The sequence below is a fragment of the Micromys minutus genome (assembly GCF_963924665.1).
Source record: "Micromys minutus genome assembly, chromosome: 4".
NCBI lineage: Eukaryota > Metazoa > Chordata > Mammalia > Rodentia > Muridae > Micromys > Micromys minutus.
This window is the reverse complement of record NC_137973.1, coordinates 14,435,930-14,463,581: the sequence shown is the minus strand read 5'-3', so window position 1 is coordinate 14,463,581 and position 27,652 is coordinate 14,435,930. Positions and strand designations below refer to the sequence as shown.

The 27,652-nt window shown below is 35.7% G+C and overlaps 1 protein-coding gene across 3 annotated transcripts in view; it reads right to left on the bottom strand.

The window, feature by feature from the left end:
• The window catches only part of FSTL5 (follistatin like 5), a gene marked incomplete at both ends in the record, with an annotated part of 572,330 nt that overhangs the window by 143,770 nt on the left and 400,908 nt on the right, over positions 1 to 27,652 (bottom strand). For all 3 annotated transcript variants that reach the window (XM_080915373.1, XM_080915374.1, XM_080915375.1), the window contains one exon: positions 19,719 to 19,839. In XM_080915373.1, coding sequence (XP_080771499.1) covers positions 19,719 to 19,839 — 121 coding nt within the window. The remainder of the gene's footprint in view (positions 1 to 19,718; positions 19,840 to 27,652) is intronic.

The window sequence follows — 27,652 nt, the reverse complement described above, 5'->3', positions numbered from 1 at the left end:
GGGTCTGTCCGTTTCTACTCTTTGGATAGTGGTGTTTTTTCTGGGAGCTGTGGTTAATTGTTACTGTTCTTACAGGGTTGCAAAATCCTTCATCTCCTTTAATCCTTTCTCTAAATCCTCCATTGGAGACCCTGTTCTCAGATCAGTGATTGGCTGTGAGCATCTGCCTCTGTATTTGTTATGCTCTGGCAGAGTCTCGCAAAGCACGGCTATATCAGGCTCCTGTCAGCATGTATTTCTTGGCATCAGCAATACTGACTGGGTTTGGTGGCTGTATAGACGATGGATACCCAGGTGGGGCAGTCTCTGGATGATCTTTGCTTCAAATTTTGTCTCTGTATTTTCTCATGTGGATATTTTTGTTCTCCTATTTGAGAAGGACTGAAACATCTGCATCTTGATCTTCCTTCTTCTTGAGCTTCATGTGGTCTGTGAATTGTATCTTGGGTAATCTGAACTTCTGGGCTAATATCCACTTATCAGTGAGTGCATAGTATGGTTTTTTTGTTTGTTTGTTTGTTTGTTTGTTTGTTTGTTTGTTTTTTGTCTTATGTGTATGTGTGTGTAACAAATAAATTCTTTTAAGATATCATTCAATTTGTTTTAGTTTTTTTTTTTTTTTTGCAAATATATCTATTGATAGGGTGGTGGTTGTGGGATATTTTTTCCTTCTTTCTTTGTCCAGTTTCCACCAGAGCTACAAAACACAACCTATCCAATGATGACAGCCTATACAAAAGGTGACCTGTTTCCTAAGATCTGAATCTTTTACACAGCTCTGGCAACATGAACACAGGTATTCTATTACAATCAGTGACCGACTGGTATCCAGTCTAATTATCTCATATTAAAGAATGCTAGAGTTATGCTGTGAAGCTATGGGATATAAAAATTAATACCATCACAGTTTGAAAAGATCAGTTGCAAGGAGTATATTATCACAAAAGCTATCACAAGATTTTTAGTTTTCCTAATTTTATCTCACTACCCGTATTAGTTGGACCAGGTCTATATTATCTTCACCCAAAATGTGGCATTTTAAAATTAATGAAAAAATACCAACCAAAAATCATGGCTATCAAGTAAAAGTATCTCATACCCAATAGAATTTCCCTAAATACCAGAATTTTATTGAGATAAATATGAAAATTGTCAGCTATAATGTGCTCCTAGAAGCAAATAATGACCACAAATTTAAGCCATTAAATGTACCTTAGCTTAAAGAGTTTAATTATGAAATAACTTCATAAAACTACTAAAATCTTGAAACCTAAATTTGCAATGAAAATTTGTTGCTTCATTGTCTCTAAGGATGTCTAAGAATTAAAATTGCTGAAGATATCAATTATTAAAGAATGAAGACAAAACCAAAGAATAAGTAATCCATGGTAGCTATTAAATCAATAAGAAGACACTTTCAATAGGAAAAAAAAAACATATATAGATGGAAAGTATGAGCTCTGGATTTGCCCTCCCAACACATACATATACACACTAAGGACTACTAATAATATCATTTGAACTTGATAGTGTTTTAGTAGACTAATTTCTAAAAGTATGTGTAAGGCTCCAAAAATTTGGCAAGTGAGAAGAACCAGAAATCACAAGGAACATAGGCTCCTTTGTACGTATCTAGGAAGAGAGAGGGGAAAAAAATAAGTATAATACAGAAACAGAGAGAATGCATTTCTAGAAAGATTAATCTATAAACACTATTTACTTACATTTTATGTTTAATATTTTTCTATATTTAATTGAATTAATTATGTTAATATTGATATAAATATTAATGGACATAATGGATCAGCTTAATAACACTTTAGCTTTTAAATAATGTAGTGCTACATATGTTTTTTTAAAAAAATAATTAAATACAGAGAAAAAATGTACTATGGTAAGTATGTCAACTGTACAGTATGCTAGGATATGGTAGTGTTTTAGATACAGGGAGTTGATTATGAGTAATCACAGGCAACAGAGATGAGGGTTAAGTAGTGCATAATTTTAAATTGTGAAGGTTAGATTTCAATAAGAAATAAACTCTCTTTTTAAAGAAAGAGTTTGGCATTGAACCTCTGAGAGAGCTGCCAAACTCTCTATTGGGTCAAGAGAACGGCCAAATGAAGACTTGATGATATCATGGTAGAAAAAAAGCATCCGCATCAATAGCATTAGGATGGGCCATTTGTTCCTTGGGGAAGGTTTTTCCTGATAATTGACTAGGAGAGAAACTGGTATTTGTGTTCACAGCTTTCTAGTGAGTCTTACACTATGACCTTCAACCTGACAAATACTGCTTTCACAAATGTGAAGTTAGGGAGACTAAAAATAATAACCAAAATGAGTGGGGGAAATTCAGTGAAAGGAGAAAGGGTAACGGTGCTTGTCTCCAGGTATGATGAGCTGAACCCGCATGAACAGAGAGACAAAATTGACACAAATTGACCTCTGTAGCATGCTCATAATAAATAAATAGTATGAATATATTTCTTTAATCATTTTGGTATTTCAAAGATTCATGCCAAATATTTACATAAATTGTATATAAAATTGTACAAAAATTATAAAAAGAACAGTCTAAAATTCTCTCAAAATTTCTGAAGTATTTCAAAGTGACAGGGATGGCAAAGATTGTCTTCAGTTCTCCTCTACACATAAGGGCACATCGCTAGACATTCCATGCTGTTGAGACTCTGAGGTCAGGAACAGACCAAATAAAGTAAGCAGAATAGTAAGGTGCTGAAGATAATAACAGATTCTGTTTGGGAATAGGTTGCAAAGTGTTTGATGGAAGAAAAGCCCCTGGGTAGGATTAGTCAAATTACCAAGGGTGAGGTGGAAATATTTCCTTGAACTGTGAATGCTTTTGGCAGAAAGATGTAATATTTTCCTATCTCTTACTGTGACAGATCCTATAGGACCACAGAAAGAGACACGCTAACTCCCAAGGCTGTCTGAGCTGGAAAGAAAAGCATCAATAATAAGGAAGAAGCCAAATTTGTTACAAACTTCCTTTAAAGAAAGATTAAAATGGTGGCTAACCTGCCTTAAAAGATGGGTGTCCCCTGAGAAAAAGGATGGGGGAAGAAATGGAAATGACAGGTATAACAGATGAAAGACACAACCGAGTATGGAACACAATGAACAAAAGCCAACATCTGGAACATGTGTAACTCAAACAAAACTACATGAAGAGTTGTCAGTGGGTAGCAAGCTTGCAGTAATGCCAGGAAAAAAATTGCCTTCTGAAACATTAATCACAGTGTCGAGTTCAAAATCACCCAAAGGATGTGTGCCAGATAAGTTTGCAGATTTCCTAGGATTGTTGAGCACCCACGTTGACAAGCATATGGCATTTATTGTAGCATTAGATCCAAAACCTCCTGCTCCCTGGGAGACACTGTGAGAAGCTTAAGTGTTATCTTAGAAGTAGTCTTCGCCATTACTCTCACAAGAAGGCTGATAAACACAATGTTCTTAGGGAAACATCAGGCCACATATAGACTGCACATATTCTCTTTTCTTATAAGTTCAGCCACTACCCTTCTGAAAGATCATGTGGTAGAACATATCGATTGGCATCATTGATAAGAGGGCAGGAATGATTCTCATCATCATAAGGCTTCACTGTAAAACATCCCCAGCCTCCTTTGGTCTGGCTCTTTTGTTATGTTATGAGTAGAAATCGCCAAGACCTATCTTTGGAAAGTGATTTGAAAACTGTTGCAAAAATATGCTTCCCCTGCACCACACACATTTTCTATAATTACTAAAAAAAAAACAAAAAAACAAAAAATACAACATGAGACAGATGTTCGATGCTTGCTTTTTATTTCTACACTTTACCTGATGGAAAGGTGACAAGTAGCTTATCATATCTGAAATTTCAATGAGTGGTGTAATTGTACTGTGCAGTGCTGTCATAACTGGTAGATGCTTAAACTGGATACCCTTCACGAACCCATGAGTCAACTGCTATACAAACAAGAAACAAAGCTAAAAAGGCAGTGTGCATCATTAACCCGTAAAATATGAAAAACAAAACAAAAGCATAAAGCATAATGTATCATGCAAACCAAATGCTTAGGAGTGTGATTGAATAATATTTTACTAATGTGAATTTCAGATGAACTATTTGGCTAAAGAAACCACATCAGGCAATGTCTAAATGAAACTTAAGTTTCTGTGCCACTGCAATCAGAAAGAAGACAAAATTGTACAATTTCTCCATGACTATTCAAAATAATACTTGAAACCTTGGAGCAATAAGACAGTTAGAGGAGATGAACAGAATGCAAATAGGAAACAGAGATATCAACATTCACTTATTTGCTGATGAAATGATAGTATATGTAAGTGACCATAAAAATTCCACCAGGAAAAGTTTGCAGCTGATAAACGCTTTCAGTGAAGCAATTAGATCAGATTAACTCATTAAAAAATCACTATATTCCTTTATATACAAATGAGAAAAAGCCTAGTAAAGAATCGGGAAAACAAAAAATCCAAAATAGCATCAGATAATATAACTTGGGGTAACCTTAATGAAGCAAGTAATACTTGTATAATAAAAACCTTCAAACACTGAAGAAAGAATGAAGACAATGTCAGAAAATGCTAAAATTTTCCATGTCCATGAACTGGTAGGATTAAATAGTAAAAGTGGCCATCCTACCAAAAGAATACTATGGATTGAATGCAATACTCATCATAATTCTAACACAAGTGTTCACAGATCTTGAAAGGACAGTTTTCAGCTTCATACAAAAACATAAAAAAAAGCATACCTAAAACAATCCCAAATAATAAATACCTCCCAGTGGTAACCCCATCCCCACTTTCAGGCTGTACTACAGAGATAAAGTAACAAAAACTGCAAAGTATTTCTACAGAAACACATGCTATAATAAAATTGAATTGAAGATCCAGACAAAAATCCATATGTCTATGGGCACCTGATTTTTGATAAAGAGAGCAAGAATACACACTGGATAAAAGATAGCATCTTTAACAAGAGTACCAATCAGTCTAAATTGCTACATATAAAATAATCCAAATAAGTTTATACTTATCACTTAGCACAAAATTTAAGTCCCAGTGGATGAAAGCCCTCAACATAAGACAGGATACACTGAATCTGTTGGAAGAGAATGTATAGAATAATCTTGAACTCATTGGCACAGAAAAAGCCATTAGCATAAGCACTAAGACCAACAATTCAAAAATGGAAATTCCTAAATCTAAAAACGCAAGGAAGGATACTGTTATTCACACAAAATAACAGTCTACAAACTGGAAAAGTATTTTTACCAATTGTATATCCTATAGAAGACTAATATGTAAAATATATAGACATCTCAATAAAGAAATTGTCAAGATCATTAACCATTAAGGAAGTGTAAATCAAAACTGCTTTAAGATTTTATCTCAAACCCATAAGAATGGCCTAATTATATGTAGTGTGTGTGTGTGTGTGTGTGTGTGTGTGTGTGTTGTGTTTCATGCTGAGAATAATATAGGGTAAGAGAAACAATCATACATTGCTTATAGGACTGCAAAATTGTACCACTACTATGGAAACCAGTGTGGCAGTCTCTCAACAAAATGGGATTTGATTTCCCTCAAGATCAAGGTAGACAGCTCATGGCCGTGTTTCTAAATAACTTAAAATACTACCCCAGAGATAATTGGCCAACCATGATCATTGCTGTTTTATTCATAAATCTTAGAAATGGCAATCTATGTAGAAATCCTGCAACAGATGAATGAATGAAGAAAGCATGGTACATTTACACAATAGAATATTGCTACGTCATTAAAAAGAATAAAGAAGTAAAATTTGCTATTAATTGATGGAACCAGAAAAAAAATCATCCTTATATGAGGCAACTCAGAAAAATGAATATGGTATGTATTCATTTAAGGGTGGGAGAGAAAAAAATCTCCATAGGAATAAGAAATAGAATGGATAATTATGATTGGATGAGAAATGAAATGGTATAGTCAAGTGAGAAGGGAAGAAATGAACAAGAGGATTAATTTGATGAAAGAAAACTAAAATTGAGGATTATTTGAAGAGGTAATATGGAAACCTGATATTGTAGAGGTATATATGAAAGTGATCTAAATAAAATTGGCAAATAATAGGGGAAATATACTATGAACTTGAGGTCTTTTGTCGTCAAATGAAAGAACTTGAGGTCTCTTGTCGTCAAATGAAGTCCCTGAAACCAGGAGTGGGCTATGTTTGTTTGAGTCGATTGCCAAATTTGTTCTATGAGAATTCTCTAACAATGCAGACTATAAACCAGAATAGGAATATAGGCTGCTTTCTTCAAACTGTTGGCAAAGACACATTGCTGAAGACAACACTTATGTGCCATTAAACACGGAGAAGTTGAGCTTGTGCTTTCAAAGAATCATCACCCCTCCCAAATAGTGTTCATGGTACTGGAAGGTTCTCCTCATGAAACCATGAGAAGTGGAAACAGCAACCCAGACTCACATCCTTAGTTCTAGACTAATATCTTAACTACAACTTATACTAATGCAATGGTAACAACAAGCTTTTGGGACTAACCAATCAAAATCAGATTATGACTGAAAGCCTACTCTATAAAATCAAACCCATTCCTGACACTGGGGGACAAAGAACCTTCATCTAGACAGCACAGAGACCTAAGGAAAAACCAAATACTACTGTTATACTAAAAAGAACATAGCAATTAATGACCTCTAATCACATTCTGCTTTGCTCATAAATCAATGTCTTGCTAAAACATCATAGGAGAAGCTAGTTCCAGCATCAAAAGGGAACAAAGAGAGGCACTCACTTCTAGAAAATATGTAGAGAGTGAGACACACTGGAACATTTATCTCTTAATGAGCTATGTCCATCAGATTTCTCCCAGCAAAGTTCAGAATACCCTGCTCAAAGCTTGATGACATATCTAGGAAAAGTAGGCTAGGTGCCCTGTCAAATGATGTGTAATAACCAATACAGACATACACACACGCGCACACACACATGAACACAAACACACTAGTATGTAGGTAGTATGATGTAATATGATGTAGAATCTAATAACAGCATTTACATACTTTCAAGTGTTACTATGCACTACAACTTGATACAGTGTATGCACAGGAAACAAAATTCAACAGATAGTCCCAGGCTTCTTTCTAATACACTGTTGTGTCATGTTTTGAAGCCTTCCAGAAATTTGAGATGCAACCTTTAGAGTTTTCCTTGTGGAATAAAGAAATTGTGAAAATAAGTATCAGAGAAAGGACTTTCCTAAATCTGAGTATGTTCAAAAAAAAAAAAAAAAAAAAAAAAAAAAAAAAAAAAAAGAAAGAAAGAAACAAGGAAATAACTTAGACTCTAATTGTTTATTTGGGAAGAAACAAGTTATCAACCAAAAAGCAAATCAGATTCAGAGGCATCAGGACTTCATTCCAGTGTTCATTTTCAGAGAGGCAGTATACAATACAGCTGAACATTCCCTCTCAGATGAGAGGTGTACTTACTTCCACTGACCACTCTGTAGGACAAGGAGGCAGTCATGTATAATGTCTGTCCAGGAGCCCTTGCAGGGAAAAGAGTAAGACTGTAGAATTGGTTGATAGCACCTAATGTGGAATAGCCAATCTCCTGTTCCATGATAAACATTTTTAAATTAAAAAATTTAAACATTCAAATCAAAGTTTCATTTTCCTAGGGATAAAATACCCTCAAACTTTGTTTCGAAACAAACAGGAAGGATTGTTAAGTCAAATGGATCTTTACTGAGAATGGAAGTGTTGCTTATATTAGGAGGGGTCCTGAAATTTTGCACTTAATTCAATCTTTTGATGATGTTTCCTGCTTTTTTTTCTTAAAAATGCCGAACAAATAACCAAGCCAAAAGAGCCTCTCTTGACCACCCTTTATAAACTCGTCATGTGGCAAGGACAATGAAGAGACTGGTCACTATGTTCTTTCAGCTTTTGGAATTTACGCTTGCAGAAATATTATATTCTACTCTTTACTTTGGCCATGTAGAGCAAAGTTTTACAGTTAAACGGAGATCACTATCCCTCAAGTAGTATAGCAGGAAGTTTAGCTCCATGGTGCATGGAGCAGACTCACCTTGGATCATACTCCAGTCATTTCTCCAAATGCCCCTGATCAATGTGAAGATTAGAGTTTGAGATCCCTGGGTTTGTATTTGCTATTAGCTATTTTCTAATTTTGATGGAGAAAGATTTGAGTTTCAAATGAAAACAGGAGGTTTTGACATGAATAGGAAAATGAATCTGTTTATTATATGTGGGCCTTAAATTTGAATGTCAGAGCAACAGCATAAAATATATAAGTCCATTGTGGTTATAGACATGCATTTGCTCTGTGGGTAAATACTGGTAAATACTGATGACTTTTAAAGTTTTTAAACATTCTCTATTATAACCTTAAGATCTAAAGGCAGTTTGCTTTATGTAAAGTAGAAAAGCATGAAATGAATTCCACCATAGAGTCAAAATCTTTTGATAGAGGCATAATGCTTTTCAAACACGGACAGAGAAGCATGTTTATATTTCAACAATCTAGTTATATACTGTCTGAAAAGAAACAACGCTGTTGGTAGACTTGTATTTGTTCTGAACCCTGAGAGATTTAACTTAAATTTAAAATTTCCGAACATTCACATATTACAATAACTATGGTAGTTTTCAGAGACTGCCATGTAATAGGTAATACATTAGTTTTCTATTATTAAATAGATTACTGGCTGTAGAATTTTAAATTCCACATGATAACTTGATTTCTTCAAGGTATTTTTCCTCTTGATAGAAAAATTTAAAGGTATATATTGTAATCTATTAGACCCATAAAGATATTATCTGCCTTGCACTCCACTAAACATTCTTGATGCTTTGCCAATGTCTGTCCTTGTGCACAGCTATTCTTTTTTTGCATTTGATATTGTAACAAATGCAAAATATCACAAAAAAACAAAGAAAATAAATGTTAACAATGCTTACATAGACTATAGTAAATTAATTTAGGGCTACTTAGTATTTTTAATGAATACTACAATTTAAATATTTTATTAATAAGTAGACATTACTTAATTACCACTATACAAAGTATTCTGGCATACCAGAAGCTTTTGGAGTAGTAACAGCTTGATATTTAATCAGTTTTTTTTTCTGTTTTATTTCTCAGTCATTAAAATTTAATATCAGAAAAAAATATATTCTTATCAATTTAAAGATAGTCCGAGAAGTGTATTTTGGATCCTTTCATTAAAGCTTTTTAAAGCATTTCTCACATGCCATGTACTATATTCCTTTCTTCTGGCCTATTGTTGGTGTTGTTGTTGTTGTTGTTCAAAGATAAAAATAATTTCCCTGGTCATGTTCAAAAGTATAGCATACTAGTGAGCATAGAAGTCATAGGGAACACCCTGTATAAGACAGCAAGATACCCATTACGCAGCTGAGTAAGGTTCATCTCTATGGCCGATGCACTCTCCTCGTCGTGTGACCTTAGCGTGGGAGTTAAAATCCCTTCTTTATACTTACCTTTCATTTTCTACTCTGGCTTCTTCAAGTAGCTTTAAATATTATAATCCTTAAATGCTGTTTCTTGTTGAAGTGTGTGGCCCTCTGATGGCTGAACCCAATCAGTCAGTATTACTTCCCACTATAATTTTTTTTCACAAATGCTAGAAGCAGGAAACTAACTTAAAACACTTGGGCTACTGACTTTCTCAGGAATCCTCTGCTAGCTAGTGTTTCGTCAATCTGACACAAGCTAAAGATATTTGGGAAAAGGCGACTTCAGAAAATTGGAAAATGCCTCTACAAGACTGATCTGCAGACAAGACAAGCTTGTGGGATGGTTTTTGATAGTTTGATGTTGAAGATTCCTGCTCTCTATATGTGATACAAACCCTGGGAAGGGAGATCTTAATAATGAAACAACATAACAACCAAACAACAACAGCCAAACCAAACAAGCAACAGAGGGTAAACAAGCTATGGAGAGCATCCAGTAGGCACCATTCCTTCATGATCTCTGCTTCAGTTCCTGCTTCAGATGCCTGTCTTGAGTTCTTGTCCTGACTTCCTTTAGTGTCTATTTATTGCATTGACATTTAAGATAAAATAATTTCTTTTCCTTCTGAGTTGCTTTGGCTCCTGGTAGTTTATCACAACAATAGAATCCCTAAATAGGACAAAATTTAGTGGGCTAAATGCCATCTCTTTTATACTTTCAACTGTTTATTATTAGCAAAATTTACAAGATGCTTGGAGAAATTTTTTGAAGCCCAAATGGCATATATCTGTCTCATCAGCACCTCATTCTATTAACATATGCCAGTGATAGTAGGTGCCTTTAAAACTCTACTCTCAACAAACACATCTAGACAAACCCTAAATAGAGAAATTATAGATTTAAATTATGTCTTATAACAAATACACATAGCAAATATTTATAGAACCTTTATTCAAACATAAAAGAATATAGCATCTTTCAGTAGCTTACGAATCATTCTCTAAAGCTGACCACACATTTGGACACAGCACACATCTTGGTGGATACAATACTATTGTAAAACTTAGACACTATTGTGGATGCCAAGTATTTCTTGCTGTCAGAAGCCTGATATAGCTCTCTCCTGAGAGGTTCTTCCTGAGCCTGACAAAGAAGGATGCAGATGTTCACAGGCAATCATTGGAATGAGCATGGCTTCTCCAAAGAAAGAGTTACAGAAAAGACTGAAGGATCTGAAGGGGTTTGCAACACCACAGGAAAACCAACAATATCAACCAACCAGACATCCCAGAGATCCCAGAGACTAAACCACCAACTAAAGAGTTCAAATGGAGGAACCCATGACTCCAGCTACATATATAGCAGAGGATGCCCTTAATTGGTATCAATGGGAGGTAAGGCCCTTGGTCCTGTGAAGGCTTAATGCCCAGAGTAGGGGAATGCCAGGGTGGTAAGGTAGGAGTGGATGGGTAGGTGGGGAGCACCCTCATAAGAAGGGGGATGAGATAGGGAGTTTGCCATGAGGAAACCTAGAAAGTTTGTAGCATATCCAATAAAATAGAAATAAGAAAAAAAAAAAATCTCCCAGATTTTATCTGACCACAATTGAATAAAACTGGATATCAATAAAGACAGAAAGAACAAAAGTATAAAAACTCATGAAAAATTAACAACTCAGTAGTGAATAAGACAAAGGTAAAGATAAAAATTAAGAAAGTAAAATATTTGTAGAATTGAATAAAAATTAAAACACAATGTAACGAAAGCTTAAGATAATAAAAGCAGTTCTAAGAGGAAAGTTTATACAGGAGAAAAGAGGGAAGAGAAAGAGGGAGGGGGGAGGGAGAGGGAGAGGGAGGGGGCTGGTGGGAGAGGGGAGAAACAGAGAGACACCAGATAGAAAGAACTTGGAGAGGTCTGATGTAAGTTACTAGGTTATTTAATAGAATACCTGAAAGCTCTAATACAAAGAGAAGAAAAGTCGACACCAAGTAATAATAAAACTCTGGAATGAAATAAATAAAAATAAAAGCCAAAGATTATAAAGAACGAATTAAACAAAAATTGGCTCCTGAAATAAATTAATAAGAGTAAAAATCTGTTAGCCAAAATCAACTAAGAGTCAGAAAGAAAAGATCAAAATCAAGAATATAAGAAAGGAATAAAGAATCATCATAACATACACTAGGGAAAGAGTGACTGAGAAGGACATACATTAAAATATCTATACTCAGATAAACCGAAAAGCCTATAAGAAATGGATTAAGTTCTAAATCTATGCAATCTATCAAAGTTAAGTCAAGATCAAATAAACAATTTATATGGTCCCATGATCCTTTATACATATGTGTGTGCATTACAGATATATTTAAATATATCATAAATACATGTAAATATCTACCAAACAAAAATCCCCAGGACAAGATGGCTTCAAGTAAAGACCTTCAGAAGACATAATACTAATAGGCCTTAAAATATTTAGTGAAATAGAAACTGAAGGACCAATTCCTAAGTTTTTTTTTTTTAATGAGGTGATAATGACACTGCTATCTAAAACTACAGAGACACAAAATGAAGAAAGAGAATCAGAAAAATTTTCCTTATAAACATAGATACAAACATTCTCAATAAAATAATTAAAAACAGTATCAAAGAACATATCAAAAGACTTTGACATTGATTGAGTAGGCTTCATTCCAGAGGTATAAAGATGATTCAACATGCATAAATCTATACCACAATCCACAACATAGGTAAACATATAATATTCTCATTCAATACAGAAAATGGCTGTGACACTATCCGGCATGTTAGAGATTATGATTACAATGAAAATATTTATATTCTTATAATACGTTAAATTCTACCTTATATACATAATAAACATGATTTATAGCAAGCCCACAAGTAGAATTAAAATAAACAGAAACTAAAAACACTTCCACAGTAATCAGAATAAATAAGAATACCTACTCCCTTTATATCTATCTTTATAAAACTTGATGTCTTAGCTAGAGCAACAGAAAAAAAAAGGAGATTAAGAAAATAAAAGTAGAAAAGAAAGAAGTCAAAGTGTCATTATTTGTGGATGACATAATTCATAAGTAAAAGACCATACAAACTCAACAGGAATCTTTTGAAAATGATAAACATTCTCAGCAAAGGAACAGAATATAAAAGTACACAAAAGAATTAGTCAACTGCCAATATATGAATGAAAATATTTGAAAGATATGAGAAAAAATTTTTCACACTGGCTTAAAAAATACACACACGCTGGTGAGAAGGCATTCCAACTAGCCGGGGTGCACAGAGATCTCTGCAGATTCCGTTCTTGTTTAAGTATCTCTATCATCATCTTGAGGTATGATTTCAGGTCTGAGTCTTCTTTTTCTGGAGTGTTTGTCCTTCTGCTGTTTGCTGTGATGGGAGAGCTGGGTTCTGGTTTTGCCAGGTTGTCTTGGTTTCCACTGGGCAAGTTCTTTAGTTTTCCTCTTGCCGTCTTGTTGCCAGTGATTGGTTCCCGTCTTTCCAGTGTACCTGGCCTGTGTCCCTGGATCTCTGCTGTTCCTGGTGGCAGATGGCCTGAACCTTTGGTCCACATGCACCTGCCCTCCAGGTGGAAACCGAGTCCCTAGGGCAGAGTTTCTGCTCCCCTGAACCACTGGGGGGGGGCATGCTTTCCGCGAGCTTGGCTCAGACCTCTCAGTGCCATGCCTCCTTGAAGCGCAGTCTCACTAATCCTGCATCACTGGATCTCTGCTGTTTCCAGTGGCAGATGGTTTGAGCTTTTGGGCCCCAAACACGGGCCCTCCGGGTGGAAACCGAGTCCCTACTGCAGAGTTCCTTTTCCCCTGAACCAAATGGGGTGGGAGGCACTTTCCTTGTGTTCAGCTCAGATCTCTCGGTGCCCCTGCTACTTGCAGCAGCGCATTCTCATCAGACCGGCAAAACACAACTTAAGTGCTAGACCTGAGTACTTAAGTGTCCATGTGAATCATTTTAAAAACATATTTCGTATGAGTGTAAAGGTGTGTTTGTGTTAAACCACCAATTACTTTGTATATGCTTGTATAGTATATAAGTGTATGCATTTGTACCTGGTATATTAAATACATAAGTGGAAGAAGGCTTAGGGATTTTAGAAACTTGCCTAAGGTATGCACGCACATACACACACAGCAACAAAATAAAACCCTTCCATAAATCCATTAGGGCCATGGTATTTCATCATGCATTTTAAATATTGCTTGATTAGCTGAACTATTTCTCTAGTACTCCTATGTATGTGTGTCTGTGTTTATTTTTCTAGATATTGTATCTTCGCTCAGAAAGGAATTACTTGCCTATTTTAGGCTTCGTAACCTATTTATTGCTTTTACCTTTGTATATAAAATTCTTAAAAATCTATCTAACTATGGCGTAGTCTCTTCTACGCCCTGTCAGATCTTCCTGATCTACACTCATCCAATCCATATTCCCCCTCACTCCCTCTGTCTCACTCTTCCCCTGAGTTTAGAAAACAAACAGGGAAATAAAGTAAACAAATCCAGAAATTAAAAAAAAAAAAACAACTAAACTTGACAAGAAACACACACACACACAAATGCACACGCACAGACACAAACAAACCAATAATGGACATACAAAGACACATAACCACACAACACACATCCCCACATATGCAGGAGTACACACAGGCACACTAATATATACAAAACTAATATAGAAATGCAAAGTCAGGAACTGTAATACAAAATCAAATTTTTAGTAAGATCAAAGACCCAAAAAATAAAGCAATGTGAGATAAAGGAAATTCTACAAAGCATCATTGAATTTGTTTCATGCTGCCCGTTTACTGCTGAACATATTTGCTACCTTTCAGTGTGTTTTTTATGCCCAGTGACATTCTACTGGAGAGCATACATTTTCCCCTTTGTAAGTGGTTGTCAATTAGTGACAGTCTTTTGGTTGTATAGGGAAGACCATTTCCAATTCTCCCCGCCTTCTGGCTTGAACCTGTGCAGGTCCTGTGCTCACTGCTATAGTCCCTGGGAATTCATTTCTACAGCAGTTGCACAGTATCTATAAAAGCCAAGCTGTTAGTGTTGTCCATCATCTCTGGCTCTTACAATATTTCTGACTCTTTTTTTTTTTTTTTTTAATTTTTACATTGTTCTCTGAGAATTGAAGGCCAGGATTTGATGATATCACACTTAGAATTGAGTGTTCAAAAGTTTCTTACTTTCTGTCATGGTGCAGTTGTGGGCCTCTGGATTTGTTGCCATCATAAAAAACATCTGATGATAGCCAAGCAAGATACTGACCTATGAACAGACTGTCATTAGGAATTGTTCATTGCTGTTTCTTTAACAGAACCACAGTGTTTATAGTACTGTTTTTGTTTTTCCCCTGGCCTAGGTAGTCTCAGGTTTGTTTTAGCCACCTCTATTCCATCTCATGGAGTAGGTCTGAAATTCAATCAGATAATGGCTGGTGATTGGAACATTGTTTTATCACTTCCCAACCAGCTTATGATACAGACAAATCACCTTTGTTAATCACAGCATCTGTAGCTAAATTGGTAGTTACTTGTCTCCTCTAGTAGAGTGAAAAATACCTTTCAGTTACACTAACACTCATCAGTAGGGGTTAAGTCTCTATTTAGATGCCACATCAACTATTCATGTTAAATAAAGTATGTGAGAGTTATCTTCAGCAATATAGCATCACCGTCAGTTTGCAGAGAACAATCATTATTTTTTTAGAAACACCTAGGCAGTTCCCATGTAGCCCCCATTGGACAGCACCTGAAATAAAATTAATCTGCTCCGGTCAATGGAAAATTCATCTGGTGGCAAAAGCAGTCTACTTAGGGCAGGAGATAACCCCACTATTTGGTAAAAACTTTTAGCTTCCTTTACTATTTGTATGTGTTTTTTAAGAGGTTTCCACATCAGAGGTTTTCACTTAACTCGTCAAAGGACCCTCCATGTTAGTTCTCCCTCCATGCATTGCCTCTTTTTTGGTTTGTTTGTTTGTTGTTTTTATTGGAAATTCTCTGCATTTACATTCCAGATGTTATCTCGTTCCCACAATCTCATCCCTCCCCCATTGCCTCCATGATGTTGCCCCCTCTCTCAAACACCCTCTCCACCTCAGCACCACTATGTTCCCCTACACTGAGGAAAACTAGCCTTATCTTCTGCTGCCTATGTACCTCGGGCCATGGGTCTCTCCATGGGAACTCACTGGTTGGTGTTTTCTCTGGGAGCTGTGGTGGGTTTGGATAGTTGATAATTTTGTTCGTTCCTTGGGATTGCAGACACTTTAAGCTCCTTCATTCTTTTCTCTAGATTCTTCATTTGGGTCCTTGTGTTCAGTCCGATGGTTAGCTGCAAGCATCCTCCACTGTATCAGTCTGGCTCTGGCAGAGCCTCTGAGGAGGCATCCATATCAGGTTCTCACACACTCTTTTCTCTATCTACCTGTTTAACCCAACAGTTCCAGTCTTTACCATGTTTCCACATTATATTTTGGTTTTCATTTGGAGAAAGATTTTCCCCTAATATTAGTTCTTTACTGTTCAGCAAGCTTCTGGTTATATGTGTTGTAGTCTATTTATCAAAGTCTTAAAAGGAAAAATCCAAACCTGAGTAAATATAGTCTCTATTTGCCTTTTGGGTGGGTTACCTCACACATAATGGCTTTCTTACTTTTCTTTTCTCTTTCTTTTCATTTTTCAACTCCATTCATTCTTCCACAAAGTTTATAAACACATACTCTCTCTCTCATCTGAGAAACATTTCATTGTATAAGTATACCACATTTTCATTATGCATTCATTTATTGACAAACATCTAGGTTACTTTAATTTCTGTCTGGCTTATTAAGAATAGACAAACAGCGTGAATGAATTCATGCAACAGCAACCAGAGTCCTTTGGTTATATACCTAAGTAGAGTATTACTGGATCTTTAGGTCAATCTGTTTACAGTATTTTGAGGAAGTACCTCATTTGCTTCCATAGTACCTCTGCAAGCTTGCATTCCCACCAGAAGTGCACTTGGCATTGGTAAAGTTCTATTCACTTTTTTTAGTCTTCAACATTTTCCAAATTATTATGTCTTTTGGCTTATAGAAAATTTTCAGTTTCATAGGATTTCATTATTAATCGTTCATCATTAATGAACTATTAATGTATTATTCAAAAACTTATTTCCCTGCATTATAGATTTCAAGACAACCCCTTTGTTTCTCTTCCATCAGATATAGAGTTTCTGTCCTGCTGTATGTTGGACGTCTTTGATCCATTTCAAATTGAGATTTAGCTAAGTGATGAATATGGAATTATTTGTATTTTCTAAATATAGCCAATGTGTTTAACTAGCACCATTTGTTGAACATGCTCTCTTCTTTCCAGTGTGTATTTGTAAATTATTTGTCAAAAAGACAAAGACACATGCATCACAATGTTCAGAGCAGCCCTATATATAATAGCCAGAAGCTGGAAAGAACCCAGATGTCCTTCAGTAGATGAATGGATACAAAAGTTGTGGTACATTTACACAATGGAGTACTACTCAGCTATCAGAAACAATGGCCTTATGATTCTTTAGAAAATGGATACATCTAGAGAATATCATCCTGAGTGAGATAACCCAGTCACAAAAGAACAGACATAATATGCAGTCACTGATAATTGGATACTAATCCCATAAAGCTCTGAACACCCCAGAAACAACTCACAGACTATATGAAGTTCAAGAAAAACAAAAGCCAATAAATAAATAAATAAATGAATGAATGAATAAATAAATAAATAAATAATCATTATGCTTAATCTTTAAACACCAAGAAAACTTTGACTATTTCCAGGTTACATCTTGCTTTACATGTACTTCATGCTCATTGTAACTAGTAAAATTTTAATGCATACTACCAAACATCTAAAAAAATCAAGTACTGACAAAAATGTATTCATATGTTTTTATGCAAAAATGTTTTTAAAATCTGTAAATTTATCTTTGTTTTTTAAAATAAAGTTGTTCAATTAAAAACAAGTTATGTTTTGCCTTTCTAATTTTTTTCTTTCAGCATACAGTTTTGATTACATAAACCACAATCTACTCAGAAAACCTTTGATATGGGGATCTGAAAGTGAATTTACTTTAACAACGTAAATGGAAGGCTAGTATCACATCTAGCTTGATAGTGAAGTGAGGATCTATATACATAGCAGTGGGGAAGCTGAATTCCATAGAAATAATAACTTTGTATTGAGTTTCTTGTAATTACTTCATAAGGTTGAGATGGTCAGGGCTTCATGTCTGAGTGTGGAGCTTTGGACTGTGAAAGGTATCCTGAATCCCATTAGAGATAGGTCGAAGCCAAGGAGACCCTAAGAGATGGTAAGAAGCTTCCTAGTCTCCCGGGAGACCAGGCCCCTCTCTCAAAAAGATACAGCCTCCCACAGCCTCCTGTTGAGATGTTTGAGTCCCTTATGGCCACACCCAAAGCTCTTCCTCCACAGGTGAGGTCAGTGACCACAGGTCATGTAGGTTCAAGACAGACCAGTCATGTAGAGCCATACTCCCGATTATGTAGATGAGGTATTCCCAAACTCTGAGGTCAAACCAGTAGGATGGACCTGTTGTCAGACCGAGATCCATCCCCAAACTGGATATAAGAAAGATTAAAGGTATGCAGGAGTTACTCTATTGTCTGAGAGCTTCTGTTAGAAAGCTGTATCACCACAGCTTGGGGAAGAGATCTGCTCTCCCTAAATAACCTCGGCCAGACATCCTATAGCAATGTAGGAAATGGAAGGAGGGCAGGACCAGAAGCAAGTCCCCCTCCCTGACCAAGTCCTCTCTCCTTCACCTGAACCCTTGTTCCTCGCCCAACCAGAGATCTCCGTGTAAGCCCTCTAGCACACCGGCCCATCTGAGGTCTCTTCTTTTCACCTTCAACCACATTCCACCTTCGGAAAAATACCTGATGTCAGACAATAAACATTTAATTCACAAGAAAGGGTAAAACGGCCTGCAAGCGTGGTGCCTGGGCATGAGTCCTACAACATAGAAACCCCAAGTTTGGCTCAGGTCCCTGAATTTTTCACCTGGAGATCAGTGATTTTTCGAAAGTAGATAACTTGCTGAAGAAACCTGTATCAGAAGGGAACACAGAGTAGGAACCACTGAAGGACAGCTGTGTATAGTGGTTCTGATGACCACCCATGTATCACAAGCCTTTTGCGGCACATTCTCCATTGCATGTTAGGGCACAAGTTCTTCCTTCCAAGTGACTAAATTTTTTTTTAAATTATCATTTATTTGAGACAAATGAAATTATGCTATCCTCTACAACAAACACTTTCATAGCTTTGCTTTCCATTGAAAGGAAAGCCATGACCTTAGGGAACCCCTCCTTACTCATGGGTCATGTTTCTTTTATAAATGCAGTCTTGCATACCACTCACACTGTCTACGTTCTCAAAGCAGGTTTTGCTTAATCACGGAGTAGATAAATATTACGTATGATAAAGTATGGAACATAGTACTAATAATACAAGAAACACAACATTTTACATCAACTCAAGTTAAATATGTGCTAAATAAAAATTTTATATGTGTATTTTGATTAACATTTCAAACCACTAAGAATTTTGCCTCACATAAATAACACTATGATAAAAAACCTAAGACAATACTCCTTTTTTTTTCCCCAGGCTAAATTCATTCTATAGTTAAGAATGGCCTTCAACTGCCAATCTTTATGCTTCTACAACTTAGGCATTAGAGTTACAACTGATACCAAGACACAAAAATAGTAAATGATTTCTATGGTTATAGTAATAATAATTAAACACCTGATATGACTTAAAATTCTACATTGCTAATATTATGAGTTTCCAAAACTCATGTTTGCCTGACGATTGATATTTCAAGCTAAAACCAATAATTTTCTATGCCTTAAAATGTTACTTTGCAATGGTTTATGAGGGATAAATTGTTGCTAATTTGTAGTGTAAATCAAGTGGGGTCCTAAACATAAATGACACGACACTGATGTTAAGTACAAAAACAAAATTTGAACCTCACTCAAATTAAGTTGCTGTCTTATCTCGGCATGAGCTGAGCAAAGACCGCGACGGTGACGCCACGTCTCTTACCATTCACTTGGAAGATGTGTGTCTGATGGACATTTTCATAACCATCTGCATAGCAGGTATAGTTTCCCATGTGAACTGTGGTAACCTTGGTGATATACAAGGACCCATCATCGCCAAAGTCCTACAGAAAGAAAGTAAATCACAGAGTTGGGGACTTGAGAAGTCACTTATTTCCAGGAGCAAAATAAATATATCAAACAACTTTAAAGAATCTGAATAGACAATGTAAACTTAACAGATTTTGATATATCTTACAATTGATTTAATATATATGTATATATATATATATAAATATACACAAACACTTCCTTTTAAAATGAGTGTTCACTGATGAATATAAGTGTTCTATGTTAATTGAAATATATAAATTGGGGGTTGGAGAGATGGCTCAGCGGTTAAGAGCACTGGCTGCTCTTCCAGAGGTCCTGAGTTCAATTTCCAGCAACCACATGGTGGCTCACAACCATCTGTAATGGGATCTGATGCCCTCTTCTGGTGTGTCTGAAGACAACAACAGTGTACTCATACATGAAATAAATGAAATATATAAATTAACCGATTGCTAGTATAATTTAATTTATACTTTGAAATTTAAATGACTAAAGCTTCCACTGATAAATATAATATTCCATTTTGAAATATATAAATTAACACATTGCTTGTATCATTTATACTTTGAAGTTTTAGATGACTAAAAATCTACAAAGAATTTGACTTATAATTAAAAATAAATTGCTAATTACATCTTTAAATATAATTATCCACCATTTTTACATCATTTATAATATATAAATATCAAAAATCTATTAAATCAGTATGCTCTCAATGTAGTTGTAGCCACATCCCAAAATAGGATATTTTGTTGTATTTCAATTTATTTGGAGAATAATGGAGATTAAATCATAACCTTGGTTATGCTAACCATGAACTCTAACAAAGTATTAAACACTCAGCCAGGATTTAACTTTAAAGGTTGTAATATACTGACCGTTTGAATAAATATCCATGCTACTTGATATTTAGGAGAACAAACGAATAGCCATTCCAGGGAAAGCATATTAAAGACTCACCCCTGTTTATCACAACTGAATTCAAGCCTTAACCTTAGATCTGCAGGGTACAAACAAGAAAACCTCCTCTCTATAAATCAATGCATGTGAGAGGGGAAAATTGTCCATTCTAATTTTCATTTTCTGGGGAAATTGCTCTTATAATCTGCAGAGTATTAAAACACAACTGCTGATCTCTGGGAAAATGATGGTTTGTGGGCATTTTGATCTCATTTCCTTCTCTCACTTTCACATTTCCCTGAAAACTTTTGAATCAACAGCCTGCACTGTGCTCCTTGTGAACTTCCCCACCTTCACAGACTAGAAGAGAATCTCTGGGGATCAGTCTACAGTCATGAAAATATTAAGTTTTCACGACTGTGCTTCAATCAAACAAATCACCGGGGTCTCTCTGTATAACGGCTCTAGCCCATAGTCCTTTTGAAAATTCAAATCAAAGAAAATCTCGCCCTGTCATTTTCTTGAACATCGATAATAGTCTGAGATCTTAATAGGCTGAAAGGCAACTTTAAAAGCTATACTGGCAAATGGGACAGCACCAAACCAAGTGATACTTAAGTTTTGACCAAATAGTCAGAATTACACGCTGGATAAAAGAAGCATCTTCAGCAAATGGAGCATATCAAAGTTGATGTATCCACGTTGAGAAATGCAAATAAATCCATATGGATCACATTCGACAAAACACAACTCCAAATACATAAGTGACAGTGATACAAAATCTAATAAAATAGGAACTGCCTAAGATTAGCCTTGGCACCATTGACCCGGGCAGAGGCGTGTGATCAGAACACTGGTAACACAGACTCTAAGAACAAAACTTAATGCCATGCTGGTTTGTTTAATACAATCTATGAAGTATTTTGAAGGTTAAGCATGTGCTACTTCCAGGGTTTTTTTTTTTTTTTTTTTTTTTTTTTTTTTTTTTTTTTTTTTTTGTTATTGCTGAATATTATTTTCTCTATGTGAATTTTAAGATGTTATTTTCTATTTTTATAAAAGAATATTTTGGGTATTCTTATAAAGAGTACATTGAATTGTTTTATTTCTTTGGATAATATGGACTTTGTAAAAATATGAATTATTTCAATATATGAATATTAGATGTTTTAACTGGGCATTGCTGACTATTGCCTCGGTAATTCTCTTAAGAAAATAATTCACTCGGTGAACTATGTTTTAGATTTTTTTTTAACATATTGCAACTGTTTTCTTCCCCTCATATGTTTTAATAAATTTGTTCTATTTCTTCAAAAAAAATGATAAATTGGACATCGTCTGAGCTTTTTAGACCTCTACTCCTTGAATTTCAGGAAGAGAGCAGATTTTTCTCTGAGTCTCCTGGATCCTCTACATTCTGTGTTGATCCCTCTAAAGTCAAAGAGTGGGTATATAGCAGTGAGCCTGGAACATAAGCACACTCTTCCCTACTTTAGTTGACTCAAAGGCTTCTCTCTAATAACTTTATGCTATACAAGCCTGCAGAAAGACTTAATGGGTTCAGTAACTGTTTAATAAGATCATTTTCATTGGGAGATGAAACATATATATGCATGTGCTCACCACAAATGGAAATCATGGTCAGACCCCATTCAAACAAAGTCCAGTGACTTTCAGTACACTTTTACCTATGGCCACTAAGGACAGCATTGTGCTATCTCTGTGTTTCACTGGACCTAAAAATTCTACCCTATAATCCACCAGAAATGAGTTGAATTTCGGTTTGTTTTGTTAAATCCTTTACACAACGCTAATGTTGTAGATATCCCAGTAACGTTATCATAAAATAAAACTCAATTAAATGTTTTACTAAAAAATTAAAAATAAATAAATAAAAAGATAAATTTGACCTCACAAAATTGAAAATCTTCAGCATGGCAAAGAACACTTATATTAGTATAAAGTGACACAATACACACACACACACACACACACACACACACAAATAAAACCATCTAACAGTTGCACAGCCCTTAGTGAATTTCTAAAATACACATAATTTAAAAAACTGGACATTAAAAAAAAACACTGAAAAAAATTTAAACATCTTTAATAATCATGAAAAAACTACTTTGATACTTCCTGTTACACCAGTCAGAATGCTCAGACTCATTTTTTTTTTTTAATTGACAGCCCATAAAGTGGATAAATGACTGTTTGGACTGAAACTTCTGCACTGGTGTTTCTTCAGGAGGGTGTCAATAACTCTACCTCAAGATCCAGCTGTATCATTCTCTGGCATACATATACTTCTAATGGCCTCTGCGTGCGTACATCTAGAGAGACACTTGTTCATCCATGATCCTTGATACTCTTTTTATGACAACCAAATTTTGAAAACAGCCTCTATGACTCTAAACAAGCGAATTAATACAGAAAAACAAACCGTTCTGAGTTAATCCAGACCCAAAAAGACATTTTTATAAGATAGTTTATGTATTTACATTTCAAATGTTACCCTCTATCCTGGTTCTCTCCTACCCCCCCCCCCAGTTCTATAAGGATGCTCACCACCTCCCACCTGACAACCCTGGTATTCTCCTACACTGGGGAAACATGTGGATATTTGTTTTTGAACCTGTGATAAGCAGGTCATAATCCATCTCACCTGAGTTTGATATAAAGTACTAGTGTTGTGGGTACAGTCTTGCAAGGATGGGGAAATTGATTATATAATTATGAAGAGACGGGATAGACTAGTATGGAAGGGTGAAAGATTCAGTAGACAGAAGAAAGGCATAAGAGAAATAATCTAGGGAGAAAAAGCTAATAAACATTAAGGAACATTTAATGGGTCATAGGGAAACCTACTGCACAGAAGCTTCTCTCTCTCTCTCTCTCTCTCTCTCTCTCTCTCTCTCTCTCTCTCTCTGTGTGTGTGTGTGTGTGTGTGTGTGTGTGTGTGTGTGTGTGTGTGTGTGTGAATTTTGTCTCTGTCAAATGAAATTTCAGGTGTCAGGAATGAATCACATCTAATTGATCATCTAAACGAGTTCTTGCCAAATGAACCTCTCTGGCTACTGTGACCATTACTGTTTGCTCTCTACTATCCGATGGTAAGGTCCTATTGCTGAACACAGCACTTCCATAATCCTAAAGATAAAAGAGTCAAACTGGTGTTTAAATGAAGCTTTCACCCTTACTGAATAGTGTCTTTTAGTGTTGGAAGGTTCTCTGAGTGCTATCAAAGGAAAAGGGTAATTACCAAACCAGCTACAAGTCCTGTGGTCTAAGTGTTGACCTTTCGCATAATCAGCAATGAGGAAGTAACCAACCACTATGTAATTAGAATTGACAGCCACTGGACCTAGTCCACCTACACTTTAAGGAATTTGCATCCCTCCCAGGGTATCTAAGCTTAACAGTATGGTCAGGAAAACTCACCACTTTTTGACGAAATTAATGACCAAAAGGCCTATTAACAATTTTCTTTATCTTGAACTGCTATACTGTGGAATGGCTGGGTACCCTTTTGGGGATACCTGGGTCTGGGAAAATGGTGCAAACTTCATCTGCTGGCTGTTCACTCCTTGATTTATCTCTACCTCATTTCAAGCATATTTCAAAATGAAGTGGCTGAAAGGGGGAGAACAAAAACTAATAAACTCGCCAGCATCCGCTGTCATCTGAGTTTTGGATCTTGGCCAATCTGACTGGAGTGAGGTGGAATCTTAGGGTTGTTTTGATTTGCATTTCCCTGATGGCTAAGGATGTCAAGCACTTCCTCAGATGTTTTTCGGCCATTCGGAGTTCCTCAACTGAAAAAGATTTGTTTAGCTCTGTACCCCATTTTTTAATAGGGTTATTTGATTCTCTGGTGTCGAGCTTTTTGAGTTCCTTGTACACCTTAGATATTAGGCCTCTATCTGATGTGGTGTTGGTAAAGATCTTTTCCCATTCTGTTGGTTGCCGTTTTGTTTTCTTGACGATGTCCTTAGCCTTACAGAAACTTTGCAATCTCATTAAGTCCCATTTGTTAATCTTCGACCTTAGAGCTTGAGCCATTGGTGTTTTGTTTAGGAAATTTTCTCCTGTGCCTATGTGTTCTAAGGCTGCGGAGAAATAGGAACACTTCTCCACTGTTGGTGGGGTTGCAAGCTAATACAACCACTCTGGAAATCGGTCTGGTGATACCTCAGAAAATTGGATATAGTACTACCTGAAGACCCAGCTATTCCACTTCTGGGCATATACCCCAGAGACACTTTAATACACAACAAAGATATATGCACCACAATGTTCATAGCGGCTCTATTTATAATAGCCAGAAACTGGAAGGAACCCAGATGTCCTTCAGAAGACGAATGGATACAAAAATTGTGGTACATATACACAATGGAATACTACTCAGCCACCAGAAACAATGACTTAACCAAATTCTTAAGAAAATGGCTGCATCTAGAGAAGATCATCCTGAGTGAGATAACCCAGTCACAAAAGAACAGACATAATATGCAGTCACTGATAGTGGGATGCTAACCCCAGAGGCTTGTACTCCCTCAGAAACAACTCACAGACTGTATGAAGTCCAAGAAATAAAGAAAACAAAAACTATACATATATTCACAAAACAAGAAGTCTTTGACTATTTCCATGTTGCGTTTTGTTTTGCATGTACTTTACGCTTATTGCAACTAGTACGTTTTCAATGCATACTGTCAAGCCCTTGAAAAAAATCAAGTACCGACTAAAAAACATATTCACATGGTTTTATGTAAAATTTATTTTAATGTCTGAAAAAACAGTACTGACAAAAATGTATAATTTTAAGCAAAAAATGTTTAAAATCTTTACATCTATCTTTGTTTTGAAAAATAAAATCGTTTAAAAAAAAAAAAAACTGATAAACTGGGGCTGTCCTTGGAGTCCTGCCTCTCCCATGGATCCAGTTAGCAGCAAGCCCATATGATCAGTGCAAGATGCTCTGCACTCTGCTCTTGGGAAGGGGCCAGCAGTTTCTGAGCCCCTCCTGTAAGAAAGCTGACAGCTACAAAACTTATCTACCTGGAAGAAGTGAATTCAACACGTAAGAAGAAGCTCCTCTCTTAAAATTACAGATGAAAAGGAAAAAGAAAAAGAAAAAAGAAAAAACTTTTGTCTCTCAGTCTTAAATGAATAAATGTATGTGGCCACTGCATGTTTAATTATGACAGTTCCATACAAGGCTACTATGTGTTGTGTGTCTTAGTTATAAAATATTAATTTATAATTTAGGGGTCTATGGTAAATAATGTAAAATATATGTAACAAAGAAGTTAGTTTAAAACAACTCAGGGCTAAAGACATTCTGGGCAGCAACACATGATAAGAGCAAGCCAGGGTCTCTAAAGATATTTTAAAATTGGGATAATATTATTACGTAATATTTGTCCTAGAAATCAGACATTTAAGAATTAAAATTAAAACTCATTCTTCGTTGAGGTAATGAAACTGCCCCTCTACGGTTTTATGTGCAGGTGCCCTTCTTGCTGTCAGGCACTTTACGGTAATGCACTAGCATTGATTTTATAGATACTGAATTGTTTAAACTGTAAAAATTAGCTTTGTTTTCTAAAAATTATAACTAAATATATATATATATATATATATATAACTATGGGACATTTTAAAATTTATTAAATGATTGAAATTACTTTGTTGGTTTATGATGGTTACAATGGGGAAAAGGTTTTATCTGACAACAGTAATCAATCAGACTATAAACCTATGGTGGGAGACAATTATGAGGAGGGCTGAGGAAATCCCTGTTGTGATGGTTACGGATCTGATGAGAGAAGTAGTAAATATAACAGAAATTTTTATTTCAAAAAGTACTGCTGTTAAATAAATAATGCAATGGAATGTCAATTAGATACGCATTCCTGATTTTTTTTCTGTCCTTTATAGATTGGAGGGGTAAGACAATAAAACGATTAAGAATCACTGGCTCTTTGAATCTACCCTCTCCCTTTCAGTTTGCCTGAGCTCTGGCCAGCCTCCAGCATCCCCCTCCTTTCAGCCCAAAGAGCAGATGGCATCCAAGGACCTTGTTTTTTTTCACCCCAACTTGTTAATCTTTTTTGTCCAGCAATGGCTTTGACTTAAACTTAATCAAACTGGAAACCGTTATGTTCTATGATGGTATACCATAAAAGGTTAAATAAAAAAGTTCCTTGTCTCTTTATGGGCTATGCTCATAATTTTAAAAGTTTTATTTTAATACTCAAGGAGCTTCCATTCCAAATTATGATTTGTAAGCTTCAAAGCTAATAGACTTTTGTCTTATAAAATTACTATAATGAAGAAATACTAGTTACTAGTCACTAACCCTATAAATATGTATATTCTTTAACATATTTAGAATCATATTACAGTTATACTAAGTACTGATATACTCAATTACATGGTTGAAGATTTACTTGGTCTCTTGTTTTATGTTTTCAAGATACAGTTTAAAACAGCTAAGGAAAGATAAACTTGTTTAACTAAGATATACTAGGTAGATACTAACCCTCAAAGCAATCAGAGAACAGAGGAATATGGCATGTAATAAGTTTAAAATTACTATGACAGAGAATCACAAGTCCTAACAATGTTCCCCAAGTTCTCTAAGAGAAGGGCCCAAGGACAAAACACACCACAGAGATTGCAGTAAACTAACCACTGGGGTTAACTGCCCCAATGCCCGCCTTCTGTCAGGGCCTTGTCTAAACTGTGAACAAATAGAGGACAACTGGATTTCAATATGATTGTAACTACCAATGTACAACTTCTGTTAACTAATGTTCACATAAACCTCAAGAGTTTATAAAGTCGTAAGATTTGGATCCAACTGCCACAGATCCAAAGAAAACTGTGTAAGGAATCCTGATTGTTCTTGAACAT